The sequence below is a fragment of the Cervus elaphus genome, chromosome 12 (assembly GCF_910594005.1).
Source record: "Cervus elaphus chromosome 12, mCerEla1.1, whole genome shotgun sequence".
Lineage (NCBI taxonomy): Eukaryota > Metazoa > Chordata > Mammalia > Artiodactyla > Cervidae > Cervus > Cervus elaphus.
In genome coordinates this window covers 1,794,383-1,817,629 of record NC_057826.1, presented here as the reverse complement: position 1 = coordinate 1,817,629, position 23,247 = coordinate 1,794,383, and the positions used below count along the sequence as shown (strand labels likewise).

General features: G+C 51.4%; 1 protein-coding gene across 4 annotated transcripts in view; it reads left to right on the top strand.

The window, feature by feature from the left end:
- The window catches only part of TDP1 (tyrosyl-DNA phosphodiesterase 1), a 71,901-nt gene extending 55,723 nt beyond the window's left edge, over positions 1-16,178 (top strand). For all 4 annotated transcript variants that reach the window (XM_043920216.1, XM_043920215.1, XM_043920217.1 and 1 more), the window contains 2 exons: positions 10,941-11,052; positions 15,831-16,178. In XM_043920216.1, coding sequence (XP_043776151.1) covers positions 10,941-11,052; positions 15,831-15,904 — 186 coding nt within the window. In that variant the 3' untranslated portion in view covers positions 15,905-16,178. The remainder of the gene's footprint in view (positions 1-10,940; positions 11,053-15,830) is intronic.
- Positions 16,179-23,247: the final 7,069 nt, after the last annotated feature.

Genomic DNA, 23,247 nt, shown 5'->3' with positions numbered 1-23,247 from the left:
GCAGGCTATGGAGGAAGTGGCCTGAGCACCAGCCTGGAGGCTTGGAGTCTCACAGCGTCTGCTGGAGACAGGGTCCCAGGGGTCACAGAAGACCTGCTGTCACACTCACGGGGAAGCCCCCAGGAGGGCACCACATGGGAAGCTGTCTTTCTCTCGGTGTCCTTTTTCTCTTGTTGCCACTCGCTGTAGTTGAGTTGGTGGTGGGCACACCCGTGATGCTGGCCCTTGGCACTCCACTCAGCCTGGACCAGGAGACTCAGCCAGGGGAGTGCTGTGAGCTGGTCCTGAGACTTCCCTTTGGGCCCCGCGGTGTGAGGGCATCGTCTCGAGGTGGGCTGAGAGCGCCTTTTCTTGGTCTCGGGGGGTTTCTCCACAGAGCCGTCTCACAGGCTGTCCTGCGGCAGCCTTGTCACAGGCGGGGTCGCAGATGAGGAGGTGACTTCCCCAGGCTCCGCCCGCTCAGCAGATCCAGCAGCCCCCAGCGCTCCGTCCCCCCGAGCCTCCTGCGATGGCTCAGCTGTGTCACCAGGAGGTAGTAAACCCTCAGCACTGGGGAACTAATACTCAGGTGCCGTGATCATAGTGGCTATAGCTTTGAACTCAGCCCAGAATTACCTTCCAGCAAAAGCTTAAGACATGGAATAAATTCTGTGTTACTCGTTGGCTTTCGTTGTCAGCATCTGCAAACTTCCAGTCCTTTCTAACTGTTCCACCGTGATCCCTCATCACGAAAATGAAAACAGGAAAGAAGCCCGCTGCACTTACAGGAGCTCTCAACCCCTCGAAGCGACTGATTTTTACCTCCGATGTTGCTTCTGTGTGTACCTTAGAGAGAGAATGGCCATAATCGTTTAGAATCCGCAGAATGACTCTAGACTGGACTCTGCTCAGATAGGAAAGAATTTGCCTGCAGTGTGGGAGACCTAGGTTTGATCCCTGGGTCGGGAAGATCCCCTGGAGAAGGGCATGGCACCCCACTCCAGTACTCTTGCCTGGAGAATCCCGTGGACAGAGGAGCCTGGTGGGCTACAGTCCATGGGGTCACAAAGAGTCAGACACGACTGAGCAACTAACACACCACTGTGGAGCATTCTAGGTAAAATAGAGATTTAGTCATGTATAAAAACCGTCAGGCAAGAATATTAAAAAATGGACTCCCCCCCGCCCCCCCCCACACTGTGCCAGCAGGTCCAAGATAGAGGCCTCCAGCAGGGGGACGTGGAGTTGACTTAGTGAGGCGGCGGGTTCTCGAGTGAACAGTTCCTTGTCATATTTACACGTGCAGATCCCATGCTTCACAGCAGGCCTCCTGCACACACTCAAGAACCCACATGCGCAGCCATCTCGTCATCAGGCTTCCCATCTGGGCAGATTGCCGTGTCCTTCAGCAAATCCTCAGTGACTGGGCAGAGTGCCGAAATGAGGCGTGTGGACAGCACACGAGTATCTGACCTCACCTCCCAAGAGCCTGATGGTCGAGCTGAGCAAGGAGGTCATCGCAGTGAAGCAGACACCTTGTGTGAGAGACGCCCCAGGTGTAAGCTGGCTGTGAGCCCCGTGAGGAGGGCTGAGAGATGCCCCGGGCGTAAGCTGCGTGAGGAGGGTTGAGAGACACCCCAAGCGTAAGCTAGCCACTGAGCCGCGTGAGGAGGGCTGAGAGACGCCCCAGGCGTAAGCTGGCTGTGAGACGCGTGAGGTGGGCTGAGAGACGCCCCGGGCGTAGTCTGGCCGTGAGCCGCGTGAGGAGGGCTGAGAGACGCCCTGGACGTAGGCTGGCCGTGAGCCGTGAGCCGCGTGAGGAGGGCACTGGGCCCGAATGAGCAGAGCCCAGAGGTCTCAGTGCGTACCCAAGGTCTTTAGGTGCGTTTTTCAGAAACCAGCTTGAGCTGCCTTAGGCCCACAGGAGGGGGAGTGTGGTGGGATCACGGGATGGGAGGGACAGTGGAGACGTGGAGGGCTGGGCCAGGGCCCGGGGACCGGCGGCAGACATGGGTTCTGTGGGCGGCCGCCCCTGCTGCAGCTCCATCAGGGAGCTCTCAGCCCCACTGCTGGCCGTTCTGCGTTTCTAGTCACTGCCCAGGCCTGGGTCTGCTCTCCATGCCTCTCTCCTTCCCAGCCCCGGCCCCCAGGAGGGCCTGCTTGCAGAGAAGGGGGTTTGGTGAGAGCTCAGAAGCCACCCAAGAGGTAGGAGCTGACTGCCAGAGCGTTTCAGCCGTGAGTGAGGAGATGTGTTTTATCTGCAGGAAGCAGCTAAAGGGTTTTTGCAACACAGGAGACACTGTCCTTCAGCCGCTCTGTCTCGTCTGCGTCACGTACTGTTCTGCGGAGCTTCTGAGAAAGTAGGAGACCTCTGTGTGGCCCTCACAGGATTAGCAGTTTTGGATTTGACTTTGAGGGCAACCCGGAGATCTCTGCCAGGTCATTAGTCATCTTGCGGAGGCTGCAGGAGCCCAGAGCGACACCTAGCTCGTGAAGGAGAGGCCCTCCCTGCTCAGAGTGCGCCCAGCTCGTCCTTGGACTCGGTGCCTGGGGTGACCTCCCGCAGGTCGGCTCCGCAAGCACCTCCCGCCGCCCGCTTGGTCCCCCCGGGGAGCACGAGGAGGCAGACGACGCGGGGGCTTCCTTCTCGGAGGCCCCTGCTGCTGTCCCAGCCAGGCAGCCCTGCGTGTGGTGCCCACACCCAGTGCTGGGGGCCATCCGTACCCAGCCCACTGATTCAAGTAGGAATCCCGTGGAGACACCCTAGGGACACCTGGGGCGGTGTTCACCGCTTCCCCGTATCCCGCACCACCCTTCTCAGGAGCCTTGATCTATGTCACGGATGACCCCTGAGGCTCCCCGCCTCCCCCCACCCGCCTCTCTCTCATCTCCACTGCAGGTGCTGCTCCTCTGCACCCCACAGCCTTCGAAAACCGGGGCTTGTCCTGTGTGCCCTGTGTTGTCATTGTTGACTCAGGCGTCTCCTCAACTGGGCTGCAAACTGCTCTCACAGGAGGGCCTGGCACATGGGAGACTTTCACTGAAGTCTGTTCATCGGTGTTGCTCCCTTAAGGTCCCTGGAGCACCCTCACCCCTTTGTGTGAGGAGGGCAAATATGCAGAGCAGTGACTATATGGGTGATGTGGATTTAATCAAAGGGGTATTGGGTGGTGGTGTTCAGTTGCTCAGTCATGTCCGACTCTTGGCACCCCCTTGGACTGCAGCACACCTGGCTTCCCCATCCTCACGTCTCCCAGAGCTTGCTCAGACTCACGTCCAGCGAGTCAGTGATGCCCTCCCACCATCCCGTCCTCTGTCGTCCCCTTCTCCTCCTGCCTTCAGTCTTTCCCAGCATCAGGGTCTTTTCCAATAAATCGGCTCTTCTCATCAGCTGGCCAAAGTATTGAAGCTTCAGCATCAGTCCTTCCAATGAATATTCAGGGTTGATTTCCTTTAGGATGGACTGGTTTGAATCTCCTTGCAGTCCAAGGGACTCTGAAGAGTCTTCTCCAACACCACAGTTCAAAAGCATCAATTCTTCAGTGCTCAGCCTTCCTTATGGTCCAGCCCTCACATACTGGATAAACATAGCTTCCACTAGATGGACCTTTGTCAGCAAAGTGATGTCTCTGCTTTTCAATAGGCTGTCGAGGTTGGTCATAGTGGAGGCTCGTGGATCTTGTTAGGCGCAGTTGGCAGCGTGGGACGGCTCACCTGCAGCGGTCTGTTGAAACTGAAGAATGTGACAGACTCATGCTCGCGGCCGTGGTGGCCTGTTGCCTTACTGACAGATAACAGTCCGTCTGTATCCATTCAGTGTCTTAGACTTGCTGTCTTGGTCGTTATCTTAAATGGCTGCTGGTAGTGGTGCAGTCTAAGGCCCGGTGTGGTTCCCGTGTCTGGGTTTCTCCCTTCAGTGCCGTCAGCCACACGTCTGTCAAAGACGCGCTTAACACCCGGGTCTCAAGTCACTCTTCTGACTGGACATCATCCAGACCCAGTTTCCGGAGATCAGTCCTCCTCTGTGGCCCTTGGGCAGAACTCCCTGTGCGAAACACCCACTTTTCTGAGTTAGCAGCAGCCAGAATCACCACTTCTGTCCTTCGTCGGTGGGCCATCCCGACGTCTGCGTTCCTGAACACGGGCTTGAGGCCAGCATTGCACGTGTTCAGGTTTTGTGCTCGGCATGGGCACAGCCTCAAGCGCGGCAGAGGTGCCACCACAGGAAGCCGGCGGCTCTCCTTGCCCATGGCCATCTTAGGGGCCAGTCGTTCCGGAAGCGTGTGAGCGGACACACTGTGGCCTACAGACTGCAGTGGGTGGAGAGCCGCCACTTCCATTCATAATAGTGATGCCATTGGAAAGTTCTGGGATTGATCTGAGAGCCGACAAGTTCCCGGTAACCAAATACTGATGTGTTCCCATTTTTTCTGCTTTTTATTTTTCTGGCTGTACCAGGCCTTAGCTGCAGTATTCGGGATCTTTAGTTGTGGCATGTGGAATTTCGTTCCCTGACCAGGGATCGACCAGGGCCCCCGGCACTGGGAGTGCGGAGTCTTTAACAGCTGGACCACAGGGAAGTCCCTTCTGCAGCTTTTAAATGCATGAACACATCATTGTGTTCAATGATCAGTAAACACATCATTTTGAGGTTAACCTAACTTGCCATCAAGTCAGCAGCTTTCTCTTTGATCGGGAACACTTTCAAGACCTTTGGGGATCAATGTCAAGACACATTTGACCGTGCTTCCCTTGGCTTTTGTTGCTCACAGTAGGTGCTTGACAAATGTTTGTTCAGTGAAGACTTTATTCCTTTATGGTCTGACTTCAGCCTTCCACTTTTATAATGTTTTTTGAGTTGTCCCTTTTGTCGTGGCAGTCTGAATGCAGGTTGGGAAAGGATTTCCAGACACAGAGCATTTCAGAAAGGAGCGAGTTTATTAAGAACGAAGAGCAGAGATAAAGCAGGCAGTGCAAGTGCAGGGGGCTGCCACCTCCTGACAGGCCAGGGGGAATTGACATTTTTGTGGCTTAGCAGCCAACTTTTATGCCTCAAGACAAAATTCTTGCTGGCAAATAGTCATTAGGTGATTGGTTGGGGCCCTATATGGTGACTACTGGGGTGAGCATCTCCACCTAATACAGGGTCAGGAGGCCTGCTGGTGATGATCAGAGGAGCTTTTGGCCATGGTTACAAAGGAGCTCAGTCGGCTTTAGAGGCGACCTTGGTCCCGGTCTCTGCTTTGTGGCCATGATGTAAGGCCTTGCCCCCATGGCTGTGGGACAGGACTCCACACCTTTAATTGAGGTGTATTTAACTTTTAGGTTAGACTAATTCATCTAGGTTCAGAAAAATCTCAATATAGGAAAGATTACCTCGTGATTTCAAAGGCCAGCAGCCGTTTTCTAAATCCTCAGGCATCTGCGAGTGTTTCGGGGAGATACAGGTTTCCCCTCTGTAAACTTGGTGCGTTTTGGTGTTTACTGAGCACCAACATAGGCTGCCCACCGCTTTGTCTAGGATCCTCCCACCTCTGGAAGTGACGCGCAAAGGCGGCCCGATGTGCTGAGCGTCCCTGCCCTTGTCCCCGGGCTGAGAACCGGCCCAGCCCCTGCTCAGCCCCAGGCTCACTGCTCCTCAGACGGTGGGTTCTCTTTCCTGTGACCAGAAACAAAAGTGCTGCAGACAGACGCCCACCAACTTCCAGTCTTCACGTCTTTACTTTCTCTTTTTTCCGTTCTGGTTAAACATATTTTACCCAACATGGCTCTGGCTGGAAGAACTATTAAAATTTACAAGCGCCCCACCTTAACCGTCCCCTCCCTGCACCCCCTCTGCCAACCTGCCCGGGGCCCAGCACGTGGCGCGGGCTCTCAGAGTTTCCCAGGAGGCCACGGCTGAGCACCAGGTTTGAGGTGATGTTTCTTTGTAACTTCTGGTGTTCTTCTGCTCAACTGACAGGACCACATCCTGGCCTTACCTCAGCGCACCCCCCACGCCCCACCCCACGGCTCACCGGTCCACGTGCAGTCCCCACGCCTGCCTGTCCCGTCTGCCGGGCACAGCCTACGCTGCCCCTTCTGGTCCTGGCCTCTGTTGCCCAGGACCCAGCCCATCCGCCCCCCTCAGCTCCCACCTCCTGAAGTGGTTTCTGCCCCCATCAGGGTCTGTGTTTCTCCGCCTGAAGCCTTCCGTGGTCCAGGAGACAGCGTCCGGCGTCCTTACTGACAGCACACAGTGAGTGGGAGCAGCGTGCCTCCCGCCTCCTCTCCCCTGCTTCCTGCCCCCACCCCTGGACCCCACCACGCACAAGTGCTTGTCGGCATGCAGTGAGGTGGGCCGTGGCAGCCATGGCCGTTTCCCAGCTGTGTGACCCTCCGAGCCTGCTTTGTGCTCAGTTAGAAGTAACTCAAAGAGACAATACAGGATTGGAGAAATCCCAAGGACCAAGAAAGGGAACTCTCCCAGAGCACAGAGTCTGAAGGTTTAGGGACTTTGGATCTGTAGGAACCAAAATGACAGAAAGAGGAGGGAGGTGGCTGCAGCCCCGCTTATGAGCCATGACTCTCGGCCTTTGTACCTCCTTTTTACTTCTCTGGGCTTCCTTCGCCGCCGTAACGTGGGCGGTCATTTGAGAGTGAAGAGTGGTCACGTGTAAAGTATTTACAGCAGCACCAGGTACTCAGCAAGTGCTGGGCGCAGGTCACAGTTAACATAAACTAGCACGTAGACCAAGCCATTCAACAGAAGGCGAAGGCGGAGACTGAGCTCTAAGTGACCCGAGTTCTTGCTGTCACACCCGGATGGCGCAGTGTTCCTTTCTCTCCTTCCAGAGCGTCCCCCACGCTCTCATAGTCAGCCCCCCGCTTCTCAAGAGCCCACCCCGCTCAGCCCTGTAAGGAGAACGCTGCCCCACAGAGCTTCTCCAAAGCCTCCGGCTGGGAGCCCTGAAGGTCATGTGCTTCAGGAGGAGCAAGAGAGCCACCTTCCTTTAGCTCACTTCCTTGTCAGTCGCTGCATCTCTGATGAAAGGCACTCACTCCTTCTAGAAGATTCATCTGCCACTAGTGTTCCCCCAGGAAAATTGGATACCTTGCCTAGGGTTTTACTGCTTGAGGATGCTGCTCGGTTAGATGCAACTAAAAACATAAGTTACATCTGGAACTGAAATGTGAGCCTGCTTCTTGCTCTCTGTGACTGAGCTAAGCTGCTAAACCTAATCCGTCACAGTGAGAACCAGCTCTTTCCCTCCCAGAGCTGATGGAGGGAAAAGCCAGTAATTTCTCAGGCGTGGTTCATGTCCACCCTCTCACCTGGTGTTTTATCCCTATATTGTCATAATAGCTGTCTTCAAAGTGACCCGTGCCTGGGAGGGTGCCTTCCTCTGTTTTGTAAAATGCCAACTGGTACCACTGTGATATATAAATGATGATAATTAGAAGACAGCCTCAAATTATTTGACATCCAGATTGAAGGGGAAAGTGGCACTTTTTAAAATATATATATATGATACCCTAGAATTTGGATCAGAAATGGCAGTCTAGGAAAAAAGCACATTGCTTCCTGTCAGACATGGACAGCTCAAAGCTTCTGGTGTGTGAATCAGCCACGCAGAATGGCACTGGGGGTCTTGAGATCTGGGTCCGAGCCATAAAGACTCATCATCCCTCACCATACTCACTTGGGAAGTAATGCAAGTAAGCCAGGAGCTAAAGAAGAGGGAAGTCATTTTTTGCCTGAAATGCCATAAAGTTTTTGATAATCATTAAATTGGCATCACTTCCCAACCTCTGGCCTTTTTTTTTTTTTTTTTAAAGATGTCAAGGGCCAGGGTTTCCAGAATTTGGCTCATCCTGTCTTGTTATTCAGTTGCTAGGTCGTTTCTGACTCTTTGTGACCCCGTGGACAGTAGCCCGCCAGGCTCCTCTGTCCATGGGATTTCCCAGGCAAAGATACTGGAGTGGGTTGCCATGTCCACCTTTACAGTGGAACTTACTTGCTCAGAAAACCTTCTGCAACTCCTCACTGTACATCACAGTAAAGGCCACTCTCTCACCAGGGTCCTGCAACACCCCGGGTTGAAGTGAAGGATAGCCAGTTGAAAGTTGCTTCAGGTGGGGCTGGATCCAGAGGTCTGGGCGGTGTCATCTGGGTTCATTTCTTCTAATGCCCAGTTCCATTTGAAGAACATGGAGCCCGGTGGGCAGCTTGGGGCTCACACATTGCCGAACTGTTGCAAGTTGTTGCCTTCCATAGCCCCGAGGGAGGGCTCTTGTCTAACACTCAGAAATGAATTGTCCGAGGAGACACACATGCTGACCAAGCAAGAGACCTTAGTGGGAAGGGGCGCCCGGGTGCAGAGCAGGAGGGAGAGGAAACCCAGGAGGACCGCTCTGCCACGGGGCTCACCGTCTCGGCCTCTGTGGTGACTGGGTTAGTTTCCAGGTTGTCTCTGGCCAGTCACTCTGACTCAGGGTCCTTCCTGGCGGCACAAGCGTTACTCAGCCGAGATGGATTCCAGCACGGAGAATTCTGGGAGGTTGCTAGACGTTTGGACTGGAGTCTGCTCTCTCCTTTTGACCTTTCCCAAATTCTTCCAGTTCCGGTAGCTTGTTCTGCGTTCCTTGCGGGGACCCCTTGTCATAGGATAACTCATGCAAGGCGTGACTGTCGCGCCTGAGCAGGGTGGCAGTTTCAGTCAGTGGTTCCTGTGGCGAGACAGCTCCCCAGAGAAAGGTGGTCTCTCCCCCGCATCCCTGACTCAGGGCTCGTGCCCCTCACTGTGGCCAGGAGACGGGGGTTCAATAGGGAGAAGCCGCAGGCGTCTACGCTGCTTCCCCTGCACAGCCCTCTGCAGCCCGCCGCCGCATTCCATCTCCAGGTCCCCAGCGCTCCCCCCGCCTCCCTCACCATCCCCCTGCAGTGCCTTCCATCAGGTTGGCCTCCTCCCCCCACCCCCCGACGTTGCTCCCTGCCAGCTCTCCGTTTATCATAATTATATCAACTTTTCAAGGTCCAGCAAAAATATTTTCTGTGGAGCCTTTTCTTAACCCACCACCATTAGAGGTCATTTCTTCCTTTTCTGAGCGGAGTCTCACATGTTGTGCAGCTTTACTCACCCGCGTCCAGGGCGGGGCATCACCCCTCCCTCCCTGCACGTCCCCTCCTGCCCGCAGGGGTTCTGCTCAGACGCCCGTAAAGTAAGTGGGGAAGGTCCTTTAACCTCATTTTTGCAGCTCAGCATTTCTTGACCACCAACTATGCATCAAGGCTTGTGCTGGGTGTTGAAGTGAGATGCATTAATGCAATAACATCCAGAAGATGGGGGTGTCCCAGGAGTTGCAAGTGGTAAAGAATCCGCCTGTCAGCGCAGGAGATGCAGTTTCAGTCCCTGGTGGGGAAGATCCCCTGGAGGAGGACATGGAAACACACTCCAATAGTCCTACCTGGGAAATCCCATGGACTGAGGAACGTGGCAGAGTCAGACATGACTGAGCACACATCTAGAAGGGTATTGTTCCCATTTTACAAGTGAGGAAACGGAGGCCTAATGAATAAGTGGTCCAGTATCCCCCTGTGACCGTCTTTTTTAGTTCCTCTCGCACACAAGTTTTTTGCTGCCTCTGGGCCATTGGGGATTCCGTGCCCTCCTCCTGGACCCACCCTCACCTAACCAAATACAATTCACCTTTCAAAGTTTAATTAAAATGTCACCTTCTCGGGGAGGCTTCCGCTGAACACCCCTCCCCAACAAATCTAAAACAGGCCTACTATTTTCTTAGGACTCCCCTGTTGTTATTCACAGCACCTATCACAAATGGTAATTGTTTGTTTTACTTCTATAAATGTGTTTAATGTCTCCCCACTGGACTGTGCATCCCGTGAGAACAGGGACTGTGACAGTTTTGGTGACCCCTGTACGTTGAGAACAGGCTGGCCGAGAAGAGGGGCTCACGGAGTCGTGAGTGGGGTGAGTGAGTGCAGCCTGAGCCGCTCACACCGCCCCTGATACCCGCACAGACTCAGCCCGGGTGGCCCGAAGGCCAGGTCCACACGGCGCTGACGCTGACCATACCCTCCTGTGCCCAGGAAGGAGCAGCCTCTCCTTCCCAAGTCTAAGCTGTATGCTCACCAGGATAGGAGCTGTAGGCCTAGCACTTTGTACGGGTTCCGGAGACAGAGCCCCGTTTGCTCTGTGGGTGTCTAGGATGAGAAGGAGCAACGTGAGTGTGAACGGGTGCCCAGAGGAATGAGGTAGAAACAGCGTGCTGGGGTCATCCGGGAAGGGGCCGGGGGATGATCAGTGGTGTGGGGAGCACCCGGCTGACCTCTGGGGGCCCATGTGGCGGGCAGGCCCCGTGTGAGCAGGCAGGAGCAGTGTGAACACCGGCCGGATGCGGCCCCTGGCCTTGCGTCCCGATCAGGATCCAAAGTTAGTACTAGCCTCTTCTGGAGTTCTTAGACTCAGCCTTCATTTGGGTGGGTCTTGTTGAGTTCTCATTGTTACATTCCTATCCCATTATCTTGGACACTTCCATTATACGTGAAAGGGACATTCACACTTCACCAGAGTGAGCAACCCATTACTACAGCAATATTGAAAGTATTCGAAGTATTTTATAGTATCTTCTACATATTCCCTGCTGCTGTACACAGAGATTGGTAGAAATGGGCTATCACAGCTAAAATTTTTTTTTTTCTCGTATATCTTTGTATACTTCAATAAACTTTTGCAAGCTTTGGTCTAATTTATTTTCCGAAACTTAGACATCTCATTTTTAGGAAAAGAGTAATTTGTGGAGTGTCATAAATATATTTGACCTAACCAATATCAGAAAAGGCTCTGAAACAGTCACAAAAATAGCTCTGAATTTTGTTGTGAGCACCATAAAAATATAATTGCATCTTGGGACCTTCTTCCAGAAAGTGAGATGCAATTATAGATTCTGTGTGTTTGCAGGGCCTGGACAGTTTCAAAGTGAAACAGAAATTCTTCTCCGGGAGCAGCCAGGAGCCCGCAGCCTCCTTCCCTGTGCCGTACGACCTGCCTCCAGAACTGTACGGGGACAGAGGTGAGACCCAGGGGACGGAGAAGCTCGGATGTGAGTGCCAGTGCAGAGGCCACGGTGCTCAGAGAGCCGCACGGTGCGCCCTCGGCGGGAGCCCGCTAGCACCCTGCTCTGCGAGCACAGGTTCCCTGCCCCGTCCGCGGCCCGGAGACACGGCTCTCAGCCGCTGGGTCTCAGAACCCCCTGTGCCCTTACTGATCAAGGACCACAGACAGCTTTCCATTACACGGTTTCTATAGCTGTTGATATTTGTCATATCAGAAGTTAAAGCCAAAAATTTTTAAAGTTTAAAAATTGTTTTAAATTGACTTGTTTTAAAATGATAATAAGCCCATTGATATATTTAAAATATCTAAAATGACACTTCGCCAATTCAGGTTAGTTTGGAAGACGGCCTTGTTTCCCGTTTTGCAGACTCATGCACTGTCTGGGTTAATGGCTGGAGCCTCATCGCTGCTCCGTGTGCCGTCACGCGTGTCGTGTGGCCTCTGCACACCCAGGCAGCAGTGACCAGTGACGACTCCATGTTAGGGTGACCGTCACTTTCACTTTACAGGTGTACCCCCACCCCCTTGAAAGGTAGGTCCCCAAGTCACCCGCTGAAGACTGCTGCGCTAGGCGAGGACTTTAAGGTCAGAGACCAGGTATTTTTGGCAAGAGGAAGTCCGTGGCGTCTTGGTGCGGGTTCCCAGTGTGTCTGGAGGGAGGCTGGCCGGGGTGGGCGGCCCCACCTCTGCATCTGCTCTGACGCGGCCCCTCCAGCCCCAGAGCACTTCTCTCAGCCCTGGGAAGTCTGGCTTTGAGGCAAGTTCACGCTTCGCCAAGCTCACACAGGGGGAGATGTAATACTGTCAGGACGGGGCAGACCCTGGTGCATTTTCCCCTGTAGGGTAGACATCTACTGGGGTAGGCAAGTTATAGTCCACAGTTTTTGAGCAAACGCTAAATGTGAACAGGGCAAGTTTGAGGTTTGATTGGAAAGTGTTAATGACGTCATCCCATTCATACTCCCAAACCTTGGGTTCCGTAATGGGGTTGGCAGGTCCCTTCCTCCCCCAATCGAGGCTGGCTGGGGTCTGGCTGCCTCCCACCCTCACACACTCTAATGGCTTCGTGGTGAGCGAAGCCTGCCCTTCTGATGGCTCCACTTTTGGGTCATCTGGGCTCATCTGACGAGCCCCTCCTGCCTCACACAGCTGGCTTCCCCTCTCTCTGGTCACATGGACAGCTTCCAAAGGCATTCTTGTTCCCTTCCTCCCAAGCCATGTGTATTTTTCTGAGTCCTCTAAGTATGTTGTTGTCAATTCACCATATTTGTTTTTCACTAGCAAGAGGTTCTATCAGAATTTCAAGGAATCTGTGACCACTTCTCCCCACCCCCCAGCTCACAGATGGAAAACACTGCTTTAGATCCAGATGTTCATGCACCAGCCTGACAGCTTATCATGTGAGGCTGGGTGGTGGTTTGCCTTATCTGGGCCTTAGTGTCTCCATTTACAAAATGAGGACGTGAAAGCACACAGCTCACTGCTGAGGAGCGACCGAGATGAGGTCCCGAAAGCATCTGACCCGTGTTCCGCTCAGAATTAGCGTCCAGCTGCTGTTAACCAGTTTCTGGCACTTAAAATGCCTGATGCAGTTATAACAGGGAGCGGACGGTCGTTCTCTCCCCACCCCTGATGAGCGGACAGAGCCTGAGACTCATGTGGGACAGTCCCTGACCCAGGACGTGACCCGCTGCCCTCCTTCCCCTGCTGGCTTTAGGCTGTGCCTTTATCTTTTTTCCTTTATCTTGTTTTTTCCGTTCCATTCCCTCCTTCCTGCCCCCCAACCTCCCAGTTCTCTTGAGTAAACATATTGGTGGTGGGGAAGACCCAGTGTGATGATGGCCTTAGGCTTAGCCTCCTGGGCTAAGTGTGTGCGTAGCTTTGGGCCTTGGGCACTGTCTTGACAAAGGGGCACATTGCCAGGCCCGGCTCAGACCTACTGAAACGAGCTCTCCAGCAGTGGGTCCCAGAAAAACGTGCCAGCAGTTCCCAGTCAGCCCAGACAGGGAACCACGGGGCAGAAACAGTGAGGGTCAGCATCCCAGCAGCAGGGCGCACCCGGGTCTGCCTGCCCTCTGGACTGTAACCTGGAGAGGCGCTCAGCTTTGTATAGCAGGGTGGTGGTGTTTAGTCACTCAGTCGTATCAGACTCTCTTGCAACCCCATGGACTGTAGCCCACCAGGCTCCTCTGTCCATGGGATTTCTGAGGCAAGGATACTGGAGTGGGTTGCCATTCCCTTCTCCAGGGGATCTTCCTGACCCTGGGATTGAACCCACATCTCCTTTATTGGTAGGCAGATTGTTTACCACTTAGCCAACTGGGAAGCCTGTCTAGCAGAGTACAGGCACCTAACCAGCACTAACAAGCATTTCACATACACACACGACTGTGTCATGAGGCACGTTCTCTCATGGGACAGTTGAGGAGGTTTGCCTGAAACAGGCCTTCATCTAAGCCAGTGAGTGGTAATGCTGACTTACCCCCCCATCCCCTCCCTGTTGGCATTTTTGTGTGTGTGGCTTTCCCCCAAGGTTATGGAGGGCCTTCCAGCCAGCATGGGAAAGAATCCGCCCAAGAAATACAGACATTTGTTTATTTATAAAACAGAGCATGGGATTGCCAGGCGGGTGGTTTCCAGGTCCTCACTTGGACATTACCAGCTTATTTTGAAGGAAAGGAATACAGTCACCGTTGGTGTCCACAAGGGGTGCCTCCAGGACCCCCTGGATACAAAATGCTCAGATCCTCAAGTCCCATGACAAGCCCTCTGTGTCCCCGATTCCACATCCCCAGATTCAACCAGCCCCTGATCGTGTAGTAGTATTTATTGAGGAAATATCAGCGCATAAGCGGACCTGCAGGGTCAGACCCCGGCTGTCCGAGGGTGCGCTGAAATGCAGCGGTGCTCTTTTCAGTTACTGGGAAATGTCTGTGTGCCACCGATCTGCGCTGCTGAGAATCTCGACTGGCTGTTCATACAGCGAGGGTCAGAGTGTCTCCTGCCCGGGGGATGAAGCACGGCTGCCGTCACCCCACAGAGCAGTTTGAAGGGAAAGAGGAGAAAGTACGGGGATGTGCAGACACAGAGGATGATGCTTCTAGGGCAGGAGAGCGGCCAGTGAGAGTCAGGTCTCCAGCCCTGCTAGCCCCCTGCCTCTTAAGGAAATTCACAGAAAGTGTGGTTTCCTGCTTTTAAACCATCTGGAGGCCAAAGGCTAGAGAACAGGCTTCTGATAATGTGTTGCCACCTTGGGCATTCTTTGGCTGCTCTTGCTGCTGGGAGCTGCTGTTTGCATGTTCACACTATGATTATTGAACACAAGGGCGAGGCTGGGCGGTATGAGCAGCAGGTACCATTGTTAGGCAGGCCAGCCTCCCAGCTGCCATCTGCCTCTGCTCAGGAAGAGCCAGCACCTCCCCCAGGGGCGGCTGGCTGGTCCATCCCAGCCGACCTGCCGAGTGAGCACTCTGCCCTTCAGACTTGTTCCGTCACTCGTGTTTCTCAGAACAGTAGTAGGGGGGTTTATTTTTAATCCTTGCAATGTACTTTCACCCTACCCAAGGCAACCCACTCCAGTATTCTTGCCTGGAGATTCCATGGACAGAGGAGCCTGATGGGCTATAGTCCATGGGGTAACAAAGAGTCAGACATGACTGAGCAACTTACACTTTCACATTATTTTGGTTCTTTTGGAAGAAAAAGTTCACATTTATTGAGCACCTACAATATGCCGGGAGCGAGCTTCTCAGTCATTCTTGCATTCATGCTTCACAGTAATCCTGGGAGGTTGGGAGTGTAATTAATTCCCATTTCACAGACGGGGAACCCGAGACCAAGACCCACAAGCCTTCCCCAGGCCGCAGACAAAGACGAAGGCAGGATTTGAACCTGGGTCTCCTTTCCGTTGTATCAGTACCATTCGAAGGCCTGTTGCTTTCCTCGATGTGGGTCTACAGTCATTATTCAGAGATCTTCATGGCTCACCAATCACTGGCCTTAATATTTACAGAACAAAGCCGCTTCAGGGACATGACTCTGGACCTGTGGTTCTGTGTGACCATGACCAGCTGAGGGCAGAAGAGTGGCCACTTGCCTGTGCCCGTTGTCACTGCTGGTTTCTCCAGCTTCTCAAAAGAAGAAAACGAGAGCCACCCTCCTTTCTAGGCTCTCTGTGCAGATGGAACACGGCATCTTGCACAGTTCATAAGCTTATCTCATTTAATGGGCTTCCCTGGTGGCTCAGTGGTAAAGAATCTGCCTGCCAGTGCAGGAACATAGGTTCATTTCCTCTGTTGGGAAGATCCCCTATAGAAGAAAATGGCAACCCACTCCAGGATTCTTGCCTGGGAAATCCCATGGACAGAGGAGGCTGGTGGGCTACAGTCCATGGAGTTGCAAAAGAGCCAGACACGACTGAGCGACTAAGCAACAACAGTATTTCATTTAATCCTACTGCCGCTCCACGTCTTAAGTGCAGATAAGGAAACTGAGGTTCAGAGGTGACAGAACTTGTGAACCTCAGTGGCAAGCCAGCATTCATGCCGGGGTTCACGCTCCCATGTCTTAACACGAACCTTTACTGCAAGCTCCTACCCAAAAGGGCTCAGTTCAGAAAAGGGCTCTCGCGATATGTCGACTCCAGCCTGTGAGTGACTTGATCCTATCAGGTGAGTGGATTTTCTGTAATCGTATTCAAATAAGTATTATACTCATGTAATTTTTTTCCCCCAGATCGACCATGGATTTGGAACATCCCTTATGTCAAAGCACCTGATACACACGGGAACATGTGGGTTCCCTCCTGAGAGCAGGAGAGCTCTGTGAAGCTGTCATGTAAGGCCTGAGCCCCAAACACTGGATGTCCTTGTTTGTAATGGGTGTTCACTTCCCTTAATGTTTTGTCTGCCCCCCTACAAAACTCTGCAAAGGTCAGTCTTTCAGACGTGAATGTTGGTTATCCTTTCAATGGTCACTGTTGATATTCTCACTTGAAAAAAAAATTTTATATTTTCTTAACTCCCTTTTCTATGCCTTGGAATAAAAGCTATTAAACTTCCCCATATTAAAAGAATATAGATAGATAGATGCAAAATGATCCTTCTGGTAACGCAGACTGTCATGGTGGGGTCAGCGGTTCTGAACGAGAGGTTGACATTGTAAGTTGTGCTCCGTTGGGAAGGGTGCCCCTGGTTCAGCTGAAACTTTCCAGAGCAGGTGTGGCCCGTCACCCCCTCCAGCTTTCTGGGTGTGTGTCGGGCTTGCTGCAAGGGGCCTGGTGTAACAGGAGTGTGGCCCGTCGCCCCCCTCCAGCTTTCTGGGTGTGTGTCAGGCTTGCTGCAAGGGGCCTGGTATAGCAGGAGTGTGGCCCATCACCCCCTCCAGCTTTCTGGGTGTGTGTCGGGCTTGCTGCAAGGGGCCTGGTATAGCAGGAGTGTGGCCCATCACCCCCTCCAGCTTTCTGGGTGTGTGTCGGCGTTGCTGGCAGGGCTGCTGTGAGTCACTGAGGCCCACGAGGCTCCACAGACGCCACGCGCCTCCTGACGGTCGTCGTCCGGCAGCTTCCCACGACACTTCATCCTCCCTGCCCATGGGCCAGCCCCTGCCTGCCCTGTCCTCAGCCATCCCCCAGGAGCCCAGCAAAGCACACAAGCATCCCACTCGCAGGAGCCCCTGCAGATGAGCTGACAGGGAGGGGCTGAGGCCCAGAAAGGTTCAGGACGCCCGCGGGACCCCAGCCGCCCGGGTCAGCGCAGCGGGCATAGCCCTGCTCGTCCAAGTGCCCTCCACGGGCGGGAACGGCGCCCTCCTCAGACGACCCAGCGCCTCTGGATTCCTCTGTGTGGGGCTCCTTTCCGTGGTCCTCAGCCTCTTCATCCTGTAACTCAGAATCCAGTTGATTGTTAATTCTGAAAGATTCTTTTTTTAAGATGCTGGTTTTTCGGACTGTTCCTCAGAAGCCGGCAGTGCTCACACCAGAAGTGGGGTGGGGGGGGGGTAGGTATTGTGGCAGGAGGAGGCTGGGCAGGCAGGGGTGGGGTCTCCTGCCTCCTGCTCCCCCTCAGAGAAGGCCTCCTTTACTCTTAAGTTTTGGGTTCTGTAAAGGATATCATCTGGGCGTGTTTCTTTTGTATTCTGCTTAAAAACATAAAGTTGAAAAGCCACTGAATTAAACTAGTTCCTTCCACTGGTAAGAAAAGTAAGGCTTAAGCCTTCTTGGAACCTGCCTTCAGCTTTACCGACATTGAAACCCTTATCAGATCTGAGCCCAGCAGCAGCCCTGGGCTCGCAGTAAAGGCTGATGTGACGATGAGACCAGCCCAGGGTGGGAGCCCAGCCGTCTGAGTGGGCATCCAGAGGACTGCGGTCGACCACCCGGGATGCCCGCCAGCACGGTGGTCCCCCCGGGTGGGGGTGGGCGCGGTGCAAGGCCCCAGGCAGCACCAGACAAGCCAGCCAGCCAGGGAGCATTGCAGCTGCAGGCCAGTCATCCCAGAGGAGAGGAAACCCGCTTTCCCAGAGGTGCGGGCCAAAGCCCCGCGGTGTCTGACTGGCCAGGCTGAGTCACGTGTTCCTTAGACTTGCCCAGCCCCAGCTCTGTTCCCTCCGCCCTGTGAGACCTTAGGCAAGTCACGTGATACCCGAGTCTTCATTTTCTCATCTGTTGAGTGGGGCTCACAGCTCTCCTTCCTGCCTGGTGGGATTGCTATAAGAATCACAGGAAACGGTGTTCCTGAGCGCGGGCAGGAACTCGATCAGTATAAATCGGGATGATTCCTGATGAGTACCAGGCTGGCAGTCTCTCCCTGGGGCATTTAGAGAATGGTAACTCAAGGGTCAAAACCCACGCCTTCTGAAAAATTAGCTACTTCCTGCCAATAGCACTCCTTCCCACACCACCACAGGTGGGTTTTTCTGAAAGATGGTGGATTGAAGACTCCTGGCTGCAGCCAGGTGGCGACTAGGCCTCTGGATTCCAGGCGATGGGGGCTCTGCTTACAGAGGAGACTGTGTCCCAGGACCCCTTTGTCCCAGAGCCCAGCCTCTCAACTCTGAACAGAGTTGAACAGCTCTGCAGACCGCATGCTTCCTGCCCTGAAAGCACAGATCCACGTTGCCTGCCGCCTCCGGAAAGGGGGGTCCTCATGGAGGCTTCGTGGGACTGAGGCTGGGGTCAGGGAGTCCACGTTCCAGTGACCCCACGGGTGAGCTGACGCTTGAGCCCTGGAAGGAAGTCTGTTTCACAAATGAAGAAACTGAGGCTCAGATCTGTGAACTGCCTGAGGCCGCCTTCTTGAAGTTGGAGGGATCTCTCGCTTCCTGAGCGCCTCATACCATAGCAGGTTCAAGAAGTGGGCACCTTTGTGCTCCCATTGGCAGAATCTTCCTTAGGAGGCAGGAATGAACCTTGTGATTCCACGAGCCACTCACCGCCTCTAGAAACAGCCCGGGCCCCATGAGGGTCCGCCCGAGCCCCGACTCCACCCTTCCGGTCTTCTCCGGCATTTCAGGGCACACTCGGCGGTGAGCGGCCTCTCCTCTGCGTCTCTAGTTCCTCCTCCTACCGTGGCTCCCTGGCCCCTGCCCACAGCCCACTGGGTGACCTTAAGAATAAGTGCAGGTGTGGGGAGGGGTTGTTAGCACAAGGGAAACTCGGGCGGTGATGGAAGGGTCTCTATCATGATTGTGGTTTTGGTTACACTTTCTGAAACCCCTTGAATTATGCACCAAATTGGTCATTTTATTGTACGTAAATTGTAACCCAGTAAAGCTGCTTTTTAAGAACTCGAAGAACGCACAAATTCAGATATGTGCACTGTGTGAAAATTCTACATCAAAAAAGTAAAAAAAAAAAACAGTTGTTGAACTCTCTATAAATAAACTCTAAAGTACTTGAGGGCAAGTGTATTGATCGCAGTTTATTTTGAAATGCTTTAAAATAAGATGTGTTACAGGATGAGTAGATATATGATAAAATATTGGAAAATTTGTACAATCTAGATTGCTGCTCTAAAATTCAACTTTGGTACATGTTTGAAATTTCATTATCAAATGTTGTGAGGGGAGACCAAATAAGTTCAGGTTTCTGGTAGGATGAAATAGCTCCTACTGAACCCACTCTTTCAGAAATAAAAATAGAAGTTGTGGTGTGGAGCCTACACAAGCCAGCTACTGAAAGTGACCAGAAGAAGGGAGTCAACAACTGCAAGAAAGGCACTCTATACAGGGTGAATTTCCTCTTTTTCCACCACTTCCAGCCTGGGGTCAGGTCTTAGTCTGCACCACACAAGGCAGGTAAACCTCCAGTGGAAAATCTGCAGTCTTTGTGGCTTGGAGATCCAGAGCACAGGACTTGGAGCAACCAAATAACAGAAGAGCCAGAGTCAGGATTCCCAGTTTCTCTTTGTAAAAACTCTTCATATCTATGGCTGACCACTGAGCCGCACTTGCACCACTAAGGCTAAAAGAACTAAACTAAAATCTGAGCTGCTTCATGCTGTACGGGAGATAATTTTGTAGTTGAGTTCACCTAAGTTAACCACCTGTTTAAAAATTATTTTTAGAGGAAGGTGATTAGAATCCAGAATTTCTACATCAAGACTCTTTGAGAGTCCCTTGGAGAGCAATGAAATCAAACCAGTCAATCCTAAAGGAAATCAACCCTGAATATTCATTGATGCTCAAGTTAAAGCTCCAGTACTTTGGCCACCTGATATGAAGAGCTGACTCACTGGAAAAGACTCTGATGCTGGGAAAAACTGAAGGCAGGAGGAGAAGGGGACGACAGAGGATGAGATTGTTGGATGGCATCACCAGCTCAATGAACATGAATCTGAGCAAACTCCCAAGAGATAGTGGAAGACAGAGGAGCCTGGCATTCTGCAGTCCATGGGGTTACAAAGAGTCGGACATGACTTAGTGACTGAATAACAACCACCAAATTATATATAGCAGCCACTAGTCACACATGATACTTAAATTTGTTGCGGACTTTAAAGTTAAAAATTCTGGGGGGTGGGGGGAGTTTTGTTGCCCACTTGCAAGTCTAGTAGCAGCATGACAGACTTCAGAAGAGCACAGATACAGGATATTCCCATCGTCACAGTAGTGACAGACAGTGTTTATTGGATCAGTTAAAACATGGGGACTGTCAGAGCTGACCAGGAAAAGGAAAAAGAAAAAACACTGCTGTACGCTGTCTGCAACAAATACACCTTGAAGATATAAAGACACAGATAGATTGGAAAGTAAATGGAAAAGATACACTACGAATGTTAAGTAAATGAAGCCTGTGGTGACTAGATTAATATCAGACAAAATAAACTTCAAGGCAAAGGGTATTACCAGAGATAAAGAGAGACATCTCATAAAAATGGTCCCTGCATCAGGAGGATATAGTAATTATAAATGCTTATATTCAGGCAGGAGACAGATGGGTCCCAGGCTGAACAGTTTCTCTCCTGTGGACAGAAACTCCATAAAGCAGGTTGATGGAGGAGGCTGGGCCTTGCCCAGATAAGAGATAAAAGGCCACACACCCCATCCTCAAAATTAAGGAGACCTCCCAGACTACACATGCCCAGAAAGGCTCCACAGAGGTCAACAGGAAGGAAACGTCACTTCAGAGTAAGTGATGCAACTTCCCACAGGCCTCTTCTCTAGAACCCATCTTGGCTAAAAGATGCACACACATGCAGGAAGATCCTGAGATAAGCCAAAGACAGACTCAGAACCCGGCAAAGCAAGACGATTGGTCAAAGGAAACCTGGAGGAAATGCCCCAAAAAAGTGATTCAAACTACCACAAGGGCAAGACTCCCCCTTAGCCCACCTGTGTGTCTGTCCACACACACTGTACTCTTCCTCCTAATAAATACTTCACTTACTTCATTAATCCCCGTCTCTATGTGGAAATTCATTTCTACCCAGCTGACGGGCCAGGGCCCTGTCACTGGCCACTGGCCCTGGTGTGTAGTGGTTAGCATTCAGCATTCTCCCTGCTGCTCCCAACCTCAGACTCTGGCCAGGAACCAAAGCCCTGCTGCAAGCCACTGCAGGCCGAGGCCACCTGTGACCGATAGTAAATAATAGCTTCGAAATATGAGGAACAAAAACTGACATACAAGGAAGAAACAGACAATTCCACATAGTTGGTGCTTTTAATATTCTTGATAATTGTTAGAATAACTGGAACAAATGTCAGTAAAGACAGAAGGTCTGAAAAACACTATCAACAACCTTGACACAGTTATAGAACACTACATCCAGCAACTGCAGAATACATACTCTTTTTTTTTTTTTAAGGGTTTTTTTTTTGGCTGTGGTTGGTCTTTGTTGCTGCACGCAGGCTTTCTCTGCTTGCGGCAGAGGGGCTTCTCTTTCTTGGGGTGCTCGGGTTTCTACTTGCAGGGGATCCTCTTGTTGTGGAGAGGCGTCCCTAGCTAGGTGGGCTTCGGTTGCTGTCGCTCACAGGCTCAGTGGTGGTGGCGCAGAGGCTTCATTGCTCTGAGGCACGTGGCGTCTTCCAGGACCAGGGACCGAACCAGGGTCCCCTGCATTGCGAGACAGACTCTCAGCTACTGGACCACCAGGGAAGCCCAGAATACATGTTCTTTTCAAGTGCATATGGTACATTCACTAAGACTAGATTCTGGACCATAATGCAGTCAATTTAAGAGGACTGAAACATATCATATATGGCCCTCTGACCTGTCAATGAAAATTTCGCTTGCCTTATCAGTAAACCAAGGATGTGGTAGTCATCAAGCCGCTGCAGCCACCCCAGTGGAGTACCCTGGGGGGACTCGGGGTGGGAAAGAACAGGATACTGGCCCTCATAGCTCAGGCGCACATCAGAGGAACGGTATCAGTGAGCCCAGACGCTTGCATCTTCCCAGAGAAAAGTGCTAAACTCATTAACCTGAGATGTCTGCTTTTCTTTAATTAGTGACTGAACAACAATAATTAATGGTAATCTTTTGATGTTCCAATACCTGGTTTTTATTGCAAAATTCCTATTTATCATAGCTCCTCCCCTTCTTCTTCAGAGCAGTCCCTTAGAGCTATCTGAGAAGCTGTCTCCTGCTTTGAAGTCCTCAGAAAGTCTATCAAATACAATATAATTCTCAATTTTTAGGTTGTGCATTTTTTTCAGTCAACAGACCACACTGAAAATGTTAGGAATAATTTGTCTTAAGAAACAGATTTTTAAAACAAGTAACAATACATGGCTAAATAATTTGTAGGTCAAAGGAGAAAAAAATCAGAAAATATGTTCAATAAAATGATGTAAAAATACAACATACCACAATTTTTAGGGTGCAGCTAGCCCAGGACTAACGAGATTTATAGTTGAAAAATGCTAACATTAGAAAAGAAGTTTAGATCTAAAATTTGTGATCTAATAATCCACTATAGGAAGCTGGTGGTGGGGGGGGGGGGGGGGAAGTAAACCCAAAAGGAAGTAGAAGAATGAAAATAGAGGAGTGGAAATACTACATTAAATTTATTCCAGAACAGAAATGCAAGGTTGGTTTGACATTAGAAATGCAATAGATGAAATCCAAGATATTAATAAAGGATAAAATTATATGATCATTACACTAGATGCAGAAAAAAGCATTTGATAAAATTCACTCATGTTTTATTTTTTTAAAAAAACTATAAAAGATACTTTCAAGCTAATAGAGGGTATCTATGAAGAACCGACACTGTAGTTAATGCAGAAAAACTAAAGGCTTTCTCCTGAGATCATGAACAAGACGAAATGTTTGCTTCCACCTCCTCTATTCAACATTATACTGAGATCCTGGCCACTGCACCATGAATAGAAAAAAAAAAAAAAGTATCAAAAAGGAAGCAAAACTCTATTTTGGATAACATGGTAATTTACACAGAAAATCCTAAAGGAATCAACTACTCAACTAATGCATAAATTTAGCAAGGTTGCAGGAACCCAGTTAATTTGTAAAAAATCATTTCTATTTTTACATACTACAGCAAACGGAAAGTAGAATCTTGATATTTCATTTACAGCTGCATCAAAACCCCAAAATACTTTGGAATGAATTTACAAAAGATGTACAAGATCTCTACATGAAAATTTTCCAAGACTGACATAAATTGAGGGCTATACCTCATTCATGAATTAA